This window comes from Corapipo altera, unplaced genomic scaffold, assembly GCF_003945725.1.
Source record: "Corapipo altera isolate COAL_440 unplaced genomic scaffold, ASM394572v1 63, whole genome shotgun sequence".
In the NCBI taxonomy this organism is placed as follows: Eukaryota; Metazoa; Chordata; class Aves; order Passeriformes; family Pipridae; genus Corapipo; species Corapipo altera.
Window position 1 is genome coordinate 4,763,545 of NW_020884928.1, and position 17,769 is coordinate 4,781,313.

General features: G+C 37.0%; 1 protein-coding gene across 1 annotated transcript in view; it reads left to right on the top strand.

Moving 5' to 3' along the window:
* ITGA8 (integrin subunit alpha 8) overlaps positions 1–17,769 on the top strand; it is a 110,101-nt gene that overhangs the window by 277 nt on the left and 92,055 nt on the right. The window contains 6 exon segments of the mRNA XM_027658795.1: positions 74–198; positions 11,294–11,394; positions 13,847–13,970; positions 15,447–15,508; positions 16,474–16,519; positions 17,482–17,607. Coding sequence (XP_027514596.1) covers positions 74–198; positions 11,294–11,394; positions 13,847–13,970; positions 15,447–15,508; positions 16,474–16,519; positions 17,482–17,607 — 584 coding nt within the window.

Below are 17,769 nucleotides of genomic sequence, written 5' to 3' on the forward strand. Positions count from 1 at the left end.
CCGGCCACGGGGTGACAGCGCCCGCCGCCCGCCGGTCCTCATCGCCCCGGTGACCTGCCGGTTTGTTTGGCAGGGTCAGTGTCCTGGTGGGAGCCCCCAAAGCCAACACCACGCAGCCCGACATCGTGGAAGGAGGAGCGGTGTACTACTGCGCCTGGCCCGCCGCCCGCTGCCGGCAGATCCCCTTCGACAACACCAGTAAGTGATCGGCTGGTCCCAGCGCAGCGCTCGCTGTGCCGCGGTCCCTTCGCTTGGGTCACTTTGATCCGAGGATCTGCACTTGGCCGGAGAAATCCCCCTCCTGGGGGTCCGAACGCATGTGCGCTTGCAGAGAAGGGCTTAATGGTCCCCAGGGAAATAATAGGAGTATGACCTCCAGGATCGGCACGTAGTTCATCTTAATAACTGCCCATTCTTTTTCCTTTTTTCTTTTTCTTTAATGAAAAGTATTTGTGTCAGATTACTCCTTTTGCAAATAGTTTTGAGTGTTCAGAAGGCAAAGCCCCAAAACCCATGTCTCACAGTTCTCCGAGTCTTGGAAATAACAGGATTTCTAGTCTTTGCTGTTATTTTCAGCAAGGGGCTTTCCGGCTCTTCAGATGGGTGAAGGACCTCATGCAGCATGCTTATTTAATTCTTTTCAGAAAGCAGGAATTTTGTTTCAGAACATTGGAAGCTAGATGCAAACCCATTTAGGCACAGTGTGGATAGATGATATCCACTTCCAAAATCCCAAGACAGATGTTTCTTATTTAATTGGAGGGAACACACATTTTAAACAATTCAGGCTGTTTATGTTTTCTGTTGTCTCTTTATAGGTCTTGAAAATAATTTAAACCTAGTGTTTGCAGAGACTTTAAAAGCGATTCCTTTATTTAGACAGACTTTGATAGTTTGACCATTAAGCGAGAGTTGGTATTATTTAGGTTATATTTAATATTAATATTTGTGGTTTATTGAAATGGAAACACAATATAACTCTGTTTTTTTCTGAGAGCACAAGTTAAATAAGAGGAGCTTACTTAAATGTAGCAAGTAAGCAGTGCAGTTCTTTACCCCTCCCAGCTCCAGCCACTCACATCCTATTACTATATTAGTGTCTGGGAACTCTGATCAGGATGACTGTCCAATCACACTGGGAATTCTTTAAAACAGAGTAAGTGGTAGTTCCTGTATGTGTATGTGGTTACTTGGGCATATGAAACTATGTAAAGCATATTGTAATATATATAAATGTAAATGTGCACAGACAGTATGCATGCATTATTTTTATTGTAATATGCCCTGAGTGTACATATTTTAAATAACACCAGGAAATGGAGAAAATATTCATGTATTTCCATCTATGATTAGATAGTTCGTGTAACAAAAATGGAATGTTTTATCTATACAAATGAATTGCAGGTTTGAATAGAAAACTTACAGACCAAATGAAAACTGTCGTGTTTTCAAAGGGGCATTTTTAAAAAATGAATGAAAACCTCTTGATGAAACATACAAGGACATCTAACTTTCCTGTGGGAAACTCAGGACAACTCTATACTCTTGACAGAGATGTCCTTTTGCAGATACTACGTTTTGAATAAAGGCACAAGCAGACTGATAAGTACATCAGTAAGGCTTTGGACTGTATCACACAACTATTCAGCTTGGAATCTCCAAAGTGTGGTTCATTCAGTCTTCCAGAGATGGCTGTTTGTGTCCTCTAGATACAATCCTGACTTGTAGGCAGCTGAAGTTAAGCCAGAAGGAGCCCATTGTGTAGATAAAAGTGCATGCTCCTTAGAGAAGGGGCAGCAGCATAGGCAGGTTTAGCAGTGTTGTCATTGGCTCCCTAATTCCAGTTCTAAGGGCAGTTAAGGTGTCATTTCACACAATTCAGCAGTGTCCAGCTGCCTTTATAGACAGGGACCCCAGGAAGGTTTGCATAGCTTGTACCAACCTCTATTCTTCATTGCTAACAACAGAAAGGCCATCTCCAGTAGGCCTTAGATGACAGGTTTTGCTGTGTATGGATGTGTTTTCATGTAATTTTTTTTCTCTCCAAAATCCACTATTTACAGGAGCAAATTTTCCTTTTTTCCACTTTTCCCCCAAGCAGACATATAGTCCACATGAGCTCTATTCTAGATGAAACTATTTCAAATAGTCTGTGACACACAGTTCCTTTTGAAGCCTTTAACCATTTTATCCCGAGTGTCACTTAGTCCTTAGTAAATGTGGAGAGTGTTTTTAGTTCACGACCCTTTCTCATACAGGCATCTTCTACTCACTGTGTGTTTTCCCTACAACATCAGTCATAAATGTTGCTATTCCCATTTCATATTTATATTCCATTTTAACATTTATTCTAGTAAACAGAAAAGAGTCAGTCTGGGTTGTCAAAGATCATACAGGAAGTTGGTGATGATACTGATAACTGACTCGAGATTTTTTTTCTTCTTCCTCCTGTTCCTGAACCACAAGATAATTCTTTCTTCCAAAACAGAAACACCCAGAAGTTGTTAGAAGACTGAAAATTCAGCTCTAAAAGCTTTAATTTTAAAGATTAATGCTTCATGCCTCATAGGAGATCTTTAAAAGTCTTTTAAAGCTTTGGGAATGTTTTCTGGAACAAAACAGAACAACGACAGAGGCTGATACAAGGCTGGAAGATTTCACCGATGCATTTTTATACAAAACTTCCATTTTTAAGTACTTTTTTCTTGCCTCTAAATAATGTCAGTTCTTTCAGTTAGATTCACTAAGCACAATAAAAGAAACAAAACTGCTGAATAATTGGAAGCATTCTAAATTAAGTTTAGACATAAAAACTGAGTGGAACTAGAAAGAAAGGGAGAGTATAATGTAACACTTAAAAGACAGTGTGAACCAACAAGTAGATAAAGAATTTGTTAAATCAGTATTTTTCAGCCAAGAGTTCAATGGAGGACTTCCAAAGAATTTATAAAAGTAAAGCAGATATATACTGTATCCAACATTAGAGGTGTGAAATTGCTTCAGGTGACAGAAACAGTGAAATTTCCACTATAACATAAAAATTCAAAAGACTCAGTCCAAGAGATTGACAACCACTGGCTTAAATTGCATATGAGCATGAGGGCTCATGTCTTCCATTTCTGCAGACTGGATGCACAAATGAAGCTCAAGTATGTTACATTCAATGCAAGTTGTCTTCATACTTCTACTGCCAAAAATAAGTGTGCAAGTGGGCATCTAATTGGTAAGAAATGTGTAGCTGTACAGATTATTTCACTTTTTCCACAAGACCAGTAGACCTAATTTCAAGAAAGGTTTGGTTTTTTGCATATACTTTGACATTATTTATATTAACACAATATCTCTGTCCTACTAATTGAAAATAGTGAGAACACTGACTAGTACCATGTGATGGTTTAAGTCAAGATTCTGGACATTTTCAAATATCATGGTGTTACAGATGTGGGGTTACTTTGTACTAATTTATAGTTATAATGTGTTTTACAGGTATTGAGGTGCTTATGTAATGAAAGGGTAGATAAGCCTTGTTATGGAGGTATAAAGTATAACAAACTAAGAAAGAGCAAAATCTCTCTTCACCAATATTTAAGGCTTGTTAAGAGGCAACAGTGAACAAGAACAAGCTCATGAGTCAGGGAAGGGAAAGAAGAAAAAAAATGATGTGTTGGGTTTCTAAAGTATATCTTGCCTTAGAGAGAGGGGGCATTTTTGCAAGAAGTGATATCAGGGAACCAAGTAAGTAACAGACACCTTTGTGAAAAATTTAGTTGTGCTTAGGTTAATTTTATGATGTTATGTGCTGAGATAGGATGGTCTTTGGTCCTGTAAAGGCTGTTTTGTTGAGGAGTTTTATTTATATTGTCGTTGTTGCTATTATTATTATTAAAATAACTAAAGTGTTAGTTTAAAGAACCTTATTCTATATCCTATATGCCATGGAGTCCTGAAGGGAGAACACGAATGCTAAGCCTAAGTGAACGTGACATCCTGACATTGGTGTGAAACAGCTGCCACGTCCCAGTGTAGATCAGGGATATGGCACTGCAAGGATTGCACCCAGAGTCATTGGCAAGGTATAGCTAACCTACTTGTCACCACAAAGACTGTGGCACTCAGTCCTAAACTTTTCTTTTCTGGCTTATGTAAGTTTTAAATGACAAAAGAAAAATCCTTATGGTTTGTGAAGCCCTCTTGCTCTTTTTTCTCCTCAGAAACTAAGATCACATGAGGGAGTAGACATTGCACTGAATAACGTATACCCAACAGGAACACACAGTGTTCACTCAATTCACAATGAAAGATATCAAAAAAACTTTAGAAAATGTGTTATTACTTCTGAGTACCATGTTCTACCTGTCAAACACAGACTGATGAGTCTGGGCACCTTAATACGAGCAATGATATTCAAAACCAAGAGTACTGCTGAAATCATCTCTGTGGCCCTGTGCATATGTCAGGAAACCCAAGCTAATCTGAATGCTGTGGGCAGCTGCATAACTTGTGTTAATGTGGAAATGCATATGGGCTAAACTACTCTGCTGAGAAGATGGTTTAATTGAAGTTAATAGAGGTGCAGGAGTATCTGCAGCCATTCCAAAAAATCATACCACCTAACTGAAATTGTTCTGCAAGTAGTTGTCCCAGATTGTCACTAATTTCTCAGGTCACAATGAACATATCTCTGTTCTTCATAGTAGCTAATCCAGAGATTTCCAAAGCAATGAGATGATTTAATTGCATCAATAATTAGTCCTATTGCTGAAATATAGTTCCTGAAATGCAACAGAGGGGCAGAGGAGGGAAGGAGGATAAAGTTTTGACATGCTGTAGGATTTGAGCCAACCCATCCATAAGCAAGTCATGTAACTGGACATTCCCATATGGGTTTGCCAGTGATATGGCCTCCAGCCAAGAAGGGGCTTTAGCAGGAACTCTGTGTTTCCTGCTATTGATACAGCACTGACTCTGCAGTCCCATGTTTGCAGTTCTTTAAAGCTCCATAAGTCTGTTCACCGGGGTCAAGACTCTAGGAAGAACCTGCCCCTGAGAGCAAATGGGTGCTTTAACCTGCTCCATTGCAGCAGGTAGCTGAGGTAAAGCATAATGGAAGGGCTTTTAGTATCCACTTACTTCGGGAGATACGGATTGAAGGGCAGAGACTCTTCTCCCTTGTTTCCCTATTTTGTAAAGCTGTCTGGCTGTATTGCAGTGTACAGCTGTGATACTCTTTGAAACTCAATGAGAGGACAGAGAAACAAGCGTTGGCATCATATTAAAGGCTTGTGATCTGTCTTTCCTCTCTTACCTACACAAAGCTAAGTTCTTTTCGGTTTCACCTGTATGAAATGAGGTTTACAATTACTTTTTCTGCTTTAGCATTGAGGTAGGATTACCAAGACTTTGTTTGAGCTGTGTGCTCTTCCAGTCAGCCACCAGGAGAGGTAGCAGGAGAGCAATATGAAGGAAACTTTCTCCCCACTTGATTAACTGGGGAACTTCTGTACCATTCAAAATCTCTTGCAGCCAGAAGCAAACTTAAATAGCCCCTAAAATGCACTATTGCATTTGAAATCTGGTAAAAAGCTACCAGTTCAGATTTCAGAAGCTCATTATAATGGTCACTTTTAGTTATAATACGTAACAGAGTGCATCAAGTTCTTATGTTTTAAATTAGCTCCCTAAGGCAGAATTTTAGATTCTACTTCCTCTGAGTTTCCAGAACTCACTGAGGTGTTGTCTTTGGTAACTGTACCAGTTTTAGTAAAATAGGTTATATTTTTCTAAACTGGCTGGAGAAAAATCTGAACAACCTCTGAAGAGGAGCAGGGGAGGGGGATGTAAATCAGTTCTGCCCAAGCGTGCAGTTGATAAAAAACATGAGCTAATCTGGCCAGCAGTTGAGCTGATTGTAACAGAACCCAGGTACTGTATAAGGAAAAGATGTATTGTGGGACTCAAGAGGTTTAGTTACATGAAAAAATCATTAGCTGACTAGATGGTAAGATTCTGGGGAAAACTTAGAATCCCGTTATAAAAAAAGAATTTGCATCTCAAGAGAAATTGCTGAGGGAGAACTTTGTTGTATTTTTAAACGTTGACACTTCTCAGTCCACTCTGCCAGTAAGACCTTATCTGTAGCATCATGGTTCACTTGTAGCATTCCGATTTATAGTAGACTCTCATGAGGTGCTTTTGTAAGTCTCAGCCTTATCTAAAGAAGGGAAAAAAATACTCTTAGCTATGTTAGTTCAAGCCCTGAGGTCTTAATTTGGTTTTGATCAGATTTTACTTACGGGAAAAAAAATCCTATTGGGTTTGATGATTCTTTTTTTTTTATTCATGGAATGAAAGTTCTAATAAAGCTCCCTAGATATGATCTATCAAATTAAAATAACTCATATGAATAGCAGCTAAGTCACAGTAAAAAACAGGAATGAAATAGATGTTTGCAGAACCAGATAAATCTAAAAATGGAAGCAACTCTTGTCATCATGCAAGCATTTTGCATATCCTTACTGTCTCTAAACACCATGGAGTCCTTTTTTCCCCTCAGCATCAATTAAAAACAATTGCTTGGCTTGGTTCCCTAGACCATACATAGTGTTTGGCTTTGCATTTGAATTCTGTCCCTCTGGTGAGGGTCTAATATCAATGACCCTGTGAAGGTTACTGAGTTACCTTTGCTTTGTAATGGGTGGTATCATTGAACTCTTTTATTGTAGTGATATGAAAAAAAATAGGGTTGACATGATTCCCTCTTTTCCCTCACTTCTAGAATATGGGAACATGTATACCAGATCAAACCCTTCCCTCTCCCCTTCTATAAACCAGAACCCTTATGATGCTGGAGATTTGATTTCAACGTTAAATGAGGTTACTCAGAGCCTTGTAAAGTCAATGTCTGAAACCACCCAAGGGTGGAGATACCACGGCCTCCAAGCCAAGTCTTCTACTGATGTCTCAAAACTGTACATAGCATTCCAGGCGTTGACTCTGTTTCGGAGGGATATTCCTTTTCCTTTACCTGTATAAATCTATATACATGTTTGTTGGTTTTATATGTTTGTGTTCCCATTTTATATAAATATGAACAGATTGAGGTGATTATTCACCTCTACTCTGTATATATATAATTATGTAGAAATATATGAAATATATATATTTCATTTTATGGTATCTATGTTTTTGTATGTATGAATGTGCATAGGTACGTACACACATATTTCAAAACAGGTATTTGAAAGGGATTTGCCATCCTGGATGTAGGTACAGATTTGAGGGAAGGGTATAACTGAGCCTGCTGCAGCTGCCTGATCAACAGCCATTTGTGTTTATCCAGCACATACAGGCAAATACACATGGAGCAAATAAAGAAAAATACTTTTCAAAGTTCCTGAATGGTGAGAACTTACTTGAAAGAGTTGCAGGTTTACTGCATAGACATATTTGTTGCTTTGATTAGAAACATTGTTTTCCTGTGTTGTTTGATTAAAATATTTTCACAGAATCATTTAGGTTGGAAAAGACCTCTGAAATCCTCAAGTCCAACCTTTGACCCATCACCACCTTGATTTGTTTTTGCTCATGTGAATATTTTTAAATTATAAAAGATGATGCATTTTTTACTTATTGTATTCAAGATCCAAATGAATCACAAGCCACTACCAGTGTTCACAAATACATCTGTTTCTTATGCAGATCTTGATTAGTACAAAAAAAGGAAATACTTGTAAGAATAATGTTTGATTCATGCTTATTAAACTGTTTATAATGTGCTGACTCAGTGACTGAGAGGAGACCAATCCCCAGAGAAAGCACCAGATTTAGTCTAATGTGTGCAAATAATGGATTTGCATTAACACTTGCTCCATGTTCAGGATTTAATTCCTGCAAATGATCCCTGTACTGTTACTCTTAACATGGGTTTGCTTTTTACTGTCTAAAGTCAAATTTTTCTACTTGTCCAGCTACTGCTTTGGCAATGTAAAGGACCCCTTTTCCCTTTGGTAGCCTTTAGGTACCTCAAGACTAAAGGACTGGGTAAAGAATCATGTTTCACTATCTCCAGAGATGCTTCTGAAGCTAGATTGTGGGGAAGTACCATGTATAGGATTCATGGCTCCTGCAGTAGAAAATAAGGTCCTTAGAGTTGCTGAGATGCAGTTTAAGGATGTCCTTGCACCTAAATTCCTATTTATAAGTCTCTCTGCTCTTTGCATACTCCTGGTTGTCTTGGCCTTAGTCTGCAATACAGTCTTAGGCAGTACAGTATGAGTGACTCCAGAGCTGCGTTTCAAGCCAAATTTGCGAATCATCCAGACTGTTGACCATCTGGAACAGATCCTGGCTGGCTCTGAAGCAGTCCAGCTGGTACTCAGGCACTCCCTGGACTGCTTTGTGGACAGGCTCAGGCGTTGTGTGCCCAACCCAGCTGCTGCCTTGTATTCCAGCTATCCTTGCATTAGTGTCACATATCGTGATACAAGATAGCTTGGACTCCTTCCTAAATGGGGCCAGGCCTTCTCTTCCAGAAGAGAAGATGACATTTGAACACAATCTGAATTCAAGCCAACTTTTTGCTGTTCACAGAAATATAGCTTAGTCTGTGGGTAAGGTACAGTATAGACATATCCTATAGGCCTCAGATCCCCATAAGTAGCACAAGGAAAGATATTTCTCTGTCATATAAAGGTGTTGTCAGGATACAGACATACTACTTTTTGAAATGCCTAGGTAACGCTGTTTTGAGGAATGTACCAAAGACAGATTTTTTTATTTTTGTAGTTGGAGTGGGATTTATATGGGTAAATGGATAGTTTTTATCTTAGTCTAATCTAAGCTGGTCATCCATGGTTATCTACAGTTGGTTATAAAAAAAAAAAAAAAGTACTTTTAAGCCATGATTCTTCTGACCTACTCAGGTATTGGCTTTAGGAGAAGAACTAGCCTAGATCATGTCCTGAGATGCAAGTGCATGGCTAGCTCAGAAATGGACAATTATAGTACGGCACAGTAAGGACAACCCATGTGTATTCAGACAAGTTAGTTGTGTATATAGTTTCATTTTGATAAAATTATAGGGAAAAGCTTTAAATGGCTTACAGAAATCTGAAATACTGGCTGGTTTTTACATACAAAAGACTGAACTGAATTTTAAGGCACAACCTTAGAAACTGAGAATATGAATCCATAGCTCCAGCAAGGATATCAAACAAAGGTGATTAGAAAATTTCTATCAGAAGGGGTTATCTGGGGAAAAAACTATTTATTAATTTGTTTGTCTATGATATTTTACTTATAATTTTATAATGAAAATCCCATACCACATGACAAAAGATTCCTACTACACCATAGGCCACTAAACGAAGTGGGAGTGTGTGTGTATCTGTCTATAGTTCTTGTAGATTTACTAGTGAATTCAACTGTGGTTTTATAAATCCTGTGAATGGCTGTCCTAGTTTTAAAATTTAACGTCTTTTCAAATGTTGGTATACTTTGCCAGTAGACAAGTATGTTGTTTTGATTGAAAATGTAAGCTCCTTTTAAATTAGAATACTGGTTATGACTATCCTCAGAGCCAGGATAGGGTTGGCTGCCGTAAGCTGGCCATGACTGATTTTCAAGCTTCAAAGCCTTTGTTTCTATCAAGACCTCATCTGTGGACATTGATCATGTTCAGATCTGTTGGAGCGTTAAAAAAAAGAAAAGAGAAACCTTTAGAATTTGAAAAGGTCTGACTTCACTGGAAAAATTAATCAAAAGAAGTAATGCCAACAACAAGGTAGAAGTTGGCAGCTCTTAAAATGTGGTGTGTCAGATACGCTGTCTCTCACACTTCACATGAGTTTAGACCTAACTTAAATAAAATGTGTTTTTAAAATTAATATTTTTAGAGTAATTTTAAATTCTACTTCCTGAATTTTTAAGATCTAAATATTCCTGAGGTTTATTTCTCTTTTCTCACTAAACATGGACTTCCATAGTAGCTCCTGTAATTGGCACAGCACAGAAACAAATACCTGTATGAAGGAAGATGTTTCCTCAGAGACTTTCAAACTTTAAAAGATTCATTCTTACTCAACTTTCCTTCATGTTTATTAGAAAAAAATACAGAGAGAGAATACCCTTTTTTCTCCAAATATGATGCATTTTTCTTCCTAATTCAGTTTATATTTACATTTATGAGGTTACCATGAACTGAAGTCATTTGCAATCTGATGTCCTAGAAAAGCATTCAGGTATCTCCTGTATTCCTGTTGTGGAAATCCCAATGAATGTTGGCTTTTTAAAGTGTTGGCTGCATTTTTTCTGTTATTTAAATGTGTGGAAATCCATGGACTATAACATGACTCTACTTTTTTTTTTTTTAACATTCCAAGGTAGACAGTATATGGCTTTATTTTCACTTAGAGTGAATAAAAAGGATTGATTCTTCTGAAATCCCTCCTGATAAGAACCAGAAACAAACATAAGAGAATGCAGATACAAGAGGGAAGGAGTAATACCCTGCTTATGTATAAAGTTCATTAGGAATGACTGGTAAGGGAAGAGCATGGCTCATGAACATATGGGAAATCAGTTTACTTCAGAAAACTGAGGGTGAAAGGAAGGGATGTCTGCTTTTTATTAAAACCTGAAATGCATTATAATTGTCCTGAATCTTTGCCCAGATGGCTTCTCTTATGCTGACATCTGCAAGAGTGTATATAAAGCAACATTAAGAAGCTGTCTCTTGTGACACTGTGTACACATGTAATTCTGTTAAAAACGAAGTCGTTTGCTATCTGTAGTGTTGGATTTTGAATAAGCATGCTGAGAAATGTCATTTGTTTGACAAAAACTGATTATGGAACGTACTTTTTTCATGGAAAGTTTCTACTACATCTGAAAAAACTTTTTAGGGCTTTTCACCTATTTTTGTAGATTCTTTTTCATTCTTCATCATAAATTCCAGGTAAAGTGGGGGTTTTTTGTCTCCTTTTGGTTTGTTTTTTAGTTTGTTTTGGAAGTTTTTGTCAGGGGTAAACACAGCATTTCTTATTGCAGTCCTGTGTATTTTTTTCTAAAATTTAAGTGTAATTATTTTGAGTGTTCACATGTGAATTTAAGCTGTTTTCCACTGACCAGTGAAAAGCTTAAATGATACTGGATGTCCATTTCCTATTAAACAGGTTGGATGATGACAGTGGATGCAATGTAATATATCCATTAGTCTGTTCACTTGTGTCTGTAACTCACAGGGTAATACTTTTTTAAAAATAAACTGTCAATATACTGCTTCTTCCTCTGTCAGACAACAGGAAAATTAAAGTCAATGGCACCAGGGAACCTATTGAGTTCAAGACAAATCAGTGGTTTGGAGCAACAGTCAAAGCTCATAAAGAAAAAGTTGTGGTAAGTCTTATGCATTTATTATTCATTTGGAGATAACATTTATTTTTCTCAAATGTGTATCTTTAATAGCTCTCTATGTGTATATTGTGGAAATAACTTTGATTATGCATGAATTATAAAACAGATGATGTATATAATTCAGAAAATGAAAGTAACTTACAGAATCAGGTTGAACTGATCAAGCGAAGATGATTCTGTTGCCATATGAAAACAGCAGAATGCCATATTGTTGTGGAAGTGAATGATGATATTTTTTAAACAGATAGTGGACATACTTTAGAGTTACAAAGTTACTGATAGCTCTATGCTATAAAATGTTTTGTATTATGAAGGTATATTTGGAATGTTAAGTACAGAATGTAAAGAAATTATATGTATTGGAATGTAATGAAATGTAATGAAAGCCAAGAAGCTCTGCTGAAGTTCAGTTAGTAAGAGAAAGCACTGATCTCTTTTGTCACATTTACATTGTTTTCAGCAGCTATGTCATAGTCATGCTAAAACAGCTGAAAAAAGTCACCCAAAAAAAGCTCCAAACAAGATGGCTGTCGAACTGTAATGTCTGTTTTCCAGTTTCACCGAACATTTTTCCTGTATTGATAGAGGCCTTTAGCAGTGAGCAAGTATTTTTATTGCTTAGTAAAGTGGTGGTGATGCTTCTTATACACAGAGGTTTTATATTTCCAATTTATGCACTCATTGAAAATGGCAGTGAAGTAATTGTGATAAGAAAAATTAGTTTGGTCATTAGTTTTATTAGTTTTTACAATTACAAAACCAATAATTTGGTTTTGGATTTGCTTAAAACTCCCAATTATTACTTCAAAAAGTAGTCATAAGGGAGGAAGTATCAAAAGGAAATGCTTTCCCTTGTATCATATGCCTTGTGGTTAACGTATGGAAGGATTTTGACATAAACCAGGTAATGAATAAAACATCACCCTATTCTGTTACAGAGCTAAGTAAACATAAAAATTCTAAAAAATTCTAGAAATAGCTGAAGATATTTCGTTTTAGTACAGCAATTCACCAATCGAAATAAAGTACTTCTTTACCACCATTTGCTAAGTCTTAATTAAGTGAGCAGAAAACCTCATCACCTGAGACAAACTGATGTGCTGTCTCTGTACCAACAAAACTGTTTTATTTCTGATAACTCTTCTCCGACTGAAACGGAGATAGAGTCAATACTTTTCAGGCAAAAATTTGGACAGCAAAGCTCAAAAACTTTGTTAATCTTGGTAGGCTGAAAGGAGATAAAAAGAAAATGACATCAAACTGTCAGGAACTTTTTAAATCTACAAATATCAAATGGACCTAAAATCACCCACATATGACACTTACTCCTCTTTCCTGCCTCCAGTTTTGTTTTCTGTTTTAATATGTAAGGCTTTCTAGGCAGGGGCATGTTAAGAGTATCTGTTCCTTCAGTAATTGCTTTAGAAGCTCTGACTTTTATGACAAGCTCTGAGTAGCACAGTGATTTATCCGGCTGGAACTGATTGCAAATCAAAGGCTTATACAGTAATGTAAATAATAACAATACTTTGCCAGAGGTAGACAGATTTCTCGTTGGAAAAGTAGGACAAGGTAGGACATGAATGAAGAATTTATTTGTGTCTTGCAGAGGCAAAGTTGTAGGGAGAGGTAGTGTCTTCACCCTCCCAGGAAGTGAAAAGTTTTAGGGCACAGGACCCACTGAAGCATGACTTGCAGACCTGACAGTTTATTATTTTTATTTTTCTAATTATCTGGATTACCTCCAAAAAAGATGCCTCTCTCTACACAACTTGTATATCATTTATCCTTACACTGTCATGTTTGTAACACCACTACTGTAACACAGATTAAATATTAGTTCTCTAGCCAAAACCTACGTAGCAAAAAACTGTTTGCTCAGGCTTTTGAATGCATTATAGCTGTATCATATCTACAAAGATTTGAACCAGGGATTTATAGGAAGGATTGTCACAGATAATATGACACAAACCCCTGACAAATCTCCTTCTGCTAAGTGGAGTAGTGTAGTTGTGCTGCAATACCTTCTATCTTAAGACATACCAGCACAGAACTGGGATTGCCTTAAGCCATATATATGTGATTTACATCTTAAGCTACAGAATCAAGTCCTGTGCAGTAAGCAGTAATAGTACATAGATATTACTTGTGGAGCAGGCTTAGAGCATATTTGTACCATGCTTAAATGTGCGTTGTAGTCCCTCACAGATTTTACCTGCCAGGGGCTATAAGTAAAAATCAGTGTGCTTTTCAGGTAATAATGAAATTATCTGAAGCAGTGGTCCTTCATTTTCTTCTGTCAATGTCTTGTGATCATTGCTGCATGAATGATTCAGTACCAGAGAGAATCTTTGTACACAGTTTATTAAAAACTGCATTTGCCAGGTGCATGAGCGTGTAAAAGGTATGTGTGAAATTGTTTCTACTTTGATAGGCTTGTGCTCCTTTGTATCATTGGAGAACCCTTAAAGATAGCCCTGAGAAGGACCCTGTTGGCACCTGCTATGTAGCAATTCAGAACTTCAGTGCTTATGCAGAATATTCACCTTGTCGCAACAGTAAGTCTTAATATGAACAATCCTTTGTTGAAGGAACTGATATTGCACTTAATGTTTTCATCCTTTTAGTCTTCACACAGTCTTAGTTGAATGAATGTTGCTATATGATGTTATTGCATTGAATGAGAGCGTAAAGAAAAATCAACATTAAATTATATTCCTGTAATTGGATACTTTATTGTATAATTAATTGAAAGAGGAGAAATTAAGTAAATTGTGTGCAGTTATAGTGATGAGCTATAATTGGTTCAATTTGAATGGCTTTAAAATGTAGCTAGATAAGACAGATCTAGATAAGAACCAGACAGCATTTTAAACCAATTATTCCTACTTATGCTGAGTATAAATCTCTCATCACAAGATCATCATTTGAAGACCAGACCCTGCACAGAAACACACAAGCCTGTATCACCATTCATACCAATACCATCCACAATAGCTCATTTGTGAAGAACTTTCAGCATGGAAGAAAGACATGCAAATTAGCACTGCTGCTACACACTCTTCTCTGTGCTGTTCTGAGGATGCAGCAGCCATGTCTGGGCCTTGCTTCTTGGGGAATAGGGAAAAACTGCATGTATATTTAGAACCTCATTCAGTTACCTAGAAATCTGGAGAAAATACCACACATTAGATTGTATCAGTCATTCATCTCATTCAGCATCCTATGTCTAAGGGTTTATGATGATTATTAATACCCTCATTACCTCAGTGCTCCATATTATTAAAAGCAATATGAAGTATCCAATGACTTTACTGAGCTTTGGGTTGAGCTGAATCTATGGCAATTTCTACAGTACAAATCAGAGAATTTTTTTTCAGTTAGTTTTTCTAAAGGTAGCATGTGTAAAATACCAAATATGATGGGCTTACCTGTCCCTTCACAGCAAAGCTATGGCAGCGTTCAGTCTCACTGATGAGTAGCTGCTTCAAGATGTGTGCACCAGCTGATAACACAGGGAATCTGAATGTAGTTCCTTCTCATGATACCCCTTGTAAGAGACCCTGCTATTGCAGGTAATGTTCTGACTGTGTGCACATGGGCTAATTTGAAATCACACTTTTTAACTGTTCCTCTGCTGCAAACTGTGCTCCTGCCTTGAACTTTCTCATGGATTATTTTGCCAAGAATGTAACAGGCATTTTACAGAAAAAGTAGGCATAATTAAAAGGTCTCTTTTTCATCTCCAACCAAATTCAAACTTATTCCCTGACAGTTGTTGCAAGGGTCCTTCCTTTGCAGTGAAGGGAGAAAGTCCCAAGCAGCAGGTCCTATTTTTCAAAATCTTCACAAGGGGCTGTGTGTTCAGGGTACTGTAGAAGGTCTTGATTTGCTCTGCCTCTTCTCAAAAAAAATACATATTTTCACATATTTTGACAGACTTGCATTTACAACTTTATAGCTCCAGAGGTGTGTGTGCTACCTTCCACATGCACTGGGAAATCAATAAAACGCTTCTACCTTCATATTTGCAGGCAATGCAGATCCTGAAGGACAAGGCTTTTGTCAAGCAGGTTTCAGCTTAGATTTTTACAAGGTGAGATTCTGCTTCTGAAGTATTTTGATGAAATGTAGTTGTGATATATCCCTAGTGTTCAAATGCTGCCTCAATGATCATGAGTGTATCCCCATGCTGTTGTATATGGAAAGTTTTGTGAAGTTATTGCAAGGTCTTTCCTCCTTTTCAAGTTCCAAACTTTTGGTTTCATTAATAAAAGAAATACTCAGTCAGCACCTGTTTATCTCTTTGCAGCACTCCAATCTAACTCTGCTCAGTCTATCTTGATAGATAATTAGGCAAACAATTATATGTGCTTAGATCTCAGTCTGTCCCACTTACAATGCTTTACAGGGACTTGACTTTCAGAAAGTAATGGGCAGGCACCAGCTAGTTTTAAAAAGTTTAAATAACTTGTATAATGATGCTTTTGGATGATGATGATGATGATGATGAAAGTGCTTAAGGGAAAGAACTAGTTTTTCTTAATGCCAGTATTGTGGGACAAAGGATAAACTTTGCAGCTATTGTTATCATCTGTGCCATTATTACAGCACCAGGGCCTCACATAACTTTGACCATTGTCATTGTTTTCAGTGTTCTGCAGCTGCATTTTTATTTACATTATAATAGCTATGGGGTTAAGACTTCCTTGTAGGGTAGACAAAAGTATACTTCTCTATAAAATATTACTGTTGCTTCATTGAATGTAAAGACACTCCTTTATGATAACTTTGTTTTGTTATAAATAAGCAGCAATTTTTAGAATGCTATGTTAACAGTAAAAAAATTACGGCTTTCATTCAAGTTGCACAGGGTGATCTTAACTTTTTTTAACTCTGAATTTTTCTGTACATTCATGTACATCCTTTCCTTGAACATGGCTATTCTCCTTTATCGTGATTCTGATATTATTTTGGTCATTTAAATAGTTTTATCCCGTGCATTCTTACTTTTGTGATGTTCTTTTGTTGTGTAATTTTATTCAATTCTGCTTTTTGTAGAATGGAGACCTGATCGTAGGCGGGCCCGGTAGTTTTTATTGGCAAGGTATGTTCATCTAGATGGGTAACTTGATCTGAGAAGTGAAGCAGAAAGTATTGTTGTTTTAGATTTCCATTGTTTTGTCAGTTTAAAATAACTGGTCCGTGATCTTATTTTCAACAAATGTAAATCAGAAGAATTGCTTAACAAGCAACTGAGCATAAAAATAAGTCAGGGAAAATTCAGGATGTAGGTTATATAGCAAGTGAAACAAATACAAATAACTATTTTTATGTTGGCATTTAAGCATACTTGTAATTTAATTAATAAATTGAATATTTCCCTAGAAATAATGCAGATTTAAAAATACCTAGTATTTATACAGCAAATGTAATTTTTTTTAAAGTTTTTGTTACTGTTTGTTTCTGAGCACAACCCTTTATAGTTATCTGCATATATTTTAAGTTCATTTGTGGCATCACTGCAGTTTCCAAGATGTAGTTTCTCGTGTAGATAAAACCTAAAGTTGTTTTGGTAAAGGGTTAAAAGGTTATTTTTGTTTTAACCTGTTTTGACATGTATGATATAGCTGATTCCCAGCCTCTGCCTCCCAACTTGCCCGTTGTCAGCCTCTTTGATGTGTGTTTTTGCATTGTCTTTAAAGAAGGAAGACCTAATTGATTGTTATAGTAGGGAATTCATAGCTCTGAATTCTCCATTGAGAAATTGCTTCCACTGGTCTACTACATTCATGCAGTGCAGTGACTTTAGTTTGAATCAGCACATTGAAATGGGTCTGGAGATGTTTTTGTGATGGTTCAATAGAAATTCAATGCCTTATTGTATGGATTTATGTGTACTCTTGAGACTTTCAGGGTAATAATGGACAAAGATTGAGAGAAGGTATCTATTCTTTGCATCCATGTTGTATTAGCCCTTCAATTCTGTTCTGATCTTCTGCCAGCCCTATTTTATAGACTCTGGCTCTCTTTTATGCTCCTTTTATTTATGAAGCTGTTTGAATCCAGGTCAGGTAATCACTGCAAGTATTGCGGACATCATTGCAAATTATTCCTTCAAGGATATTCTGAGGAAACTGGCACGGGAGAAACAAACAGGAGTGGCACCAGCCTCGTATGATGACAATTACATGGGTAAGCTAAGGTCTGCATAAGATAGCAATATGTTCTAAAAGCATGAGTCATATAAATATGAAAACAAACCCTAAATTACTACTGTCACAATTGTGAGAGGGTTTGAACATGTTTTGCCTTAAGAGTAATAGCAAACCAGTAGTTTGCTGGTAACTTCAGTGA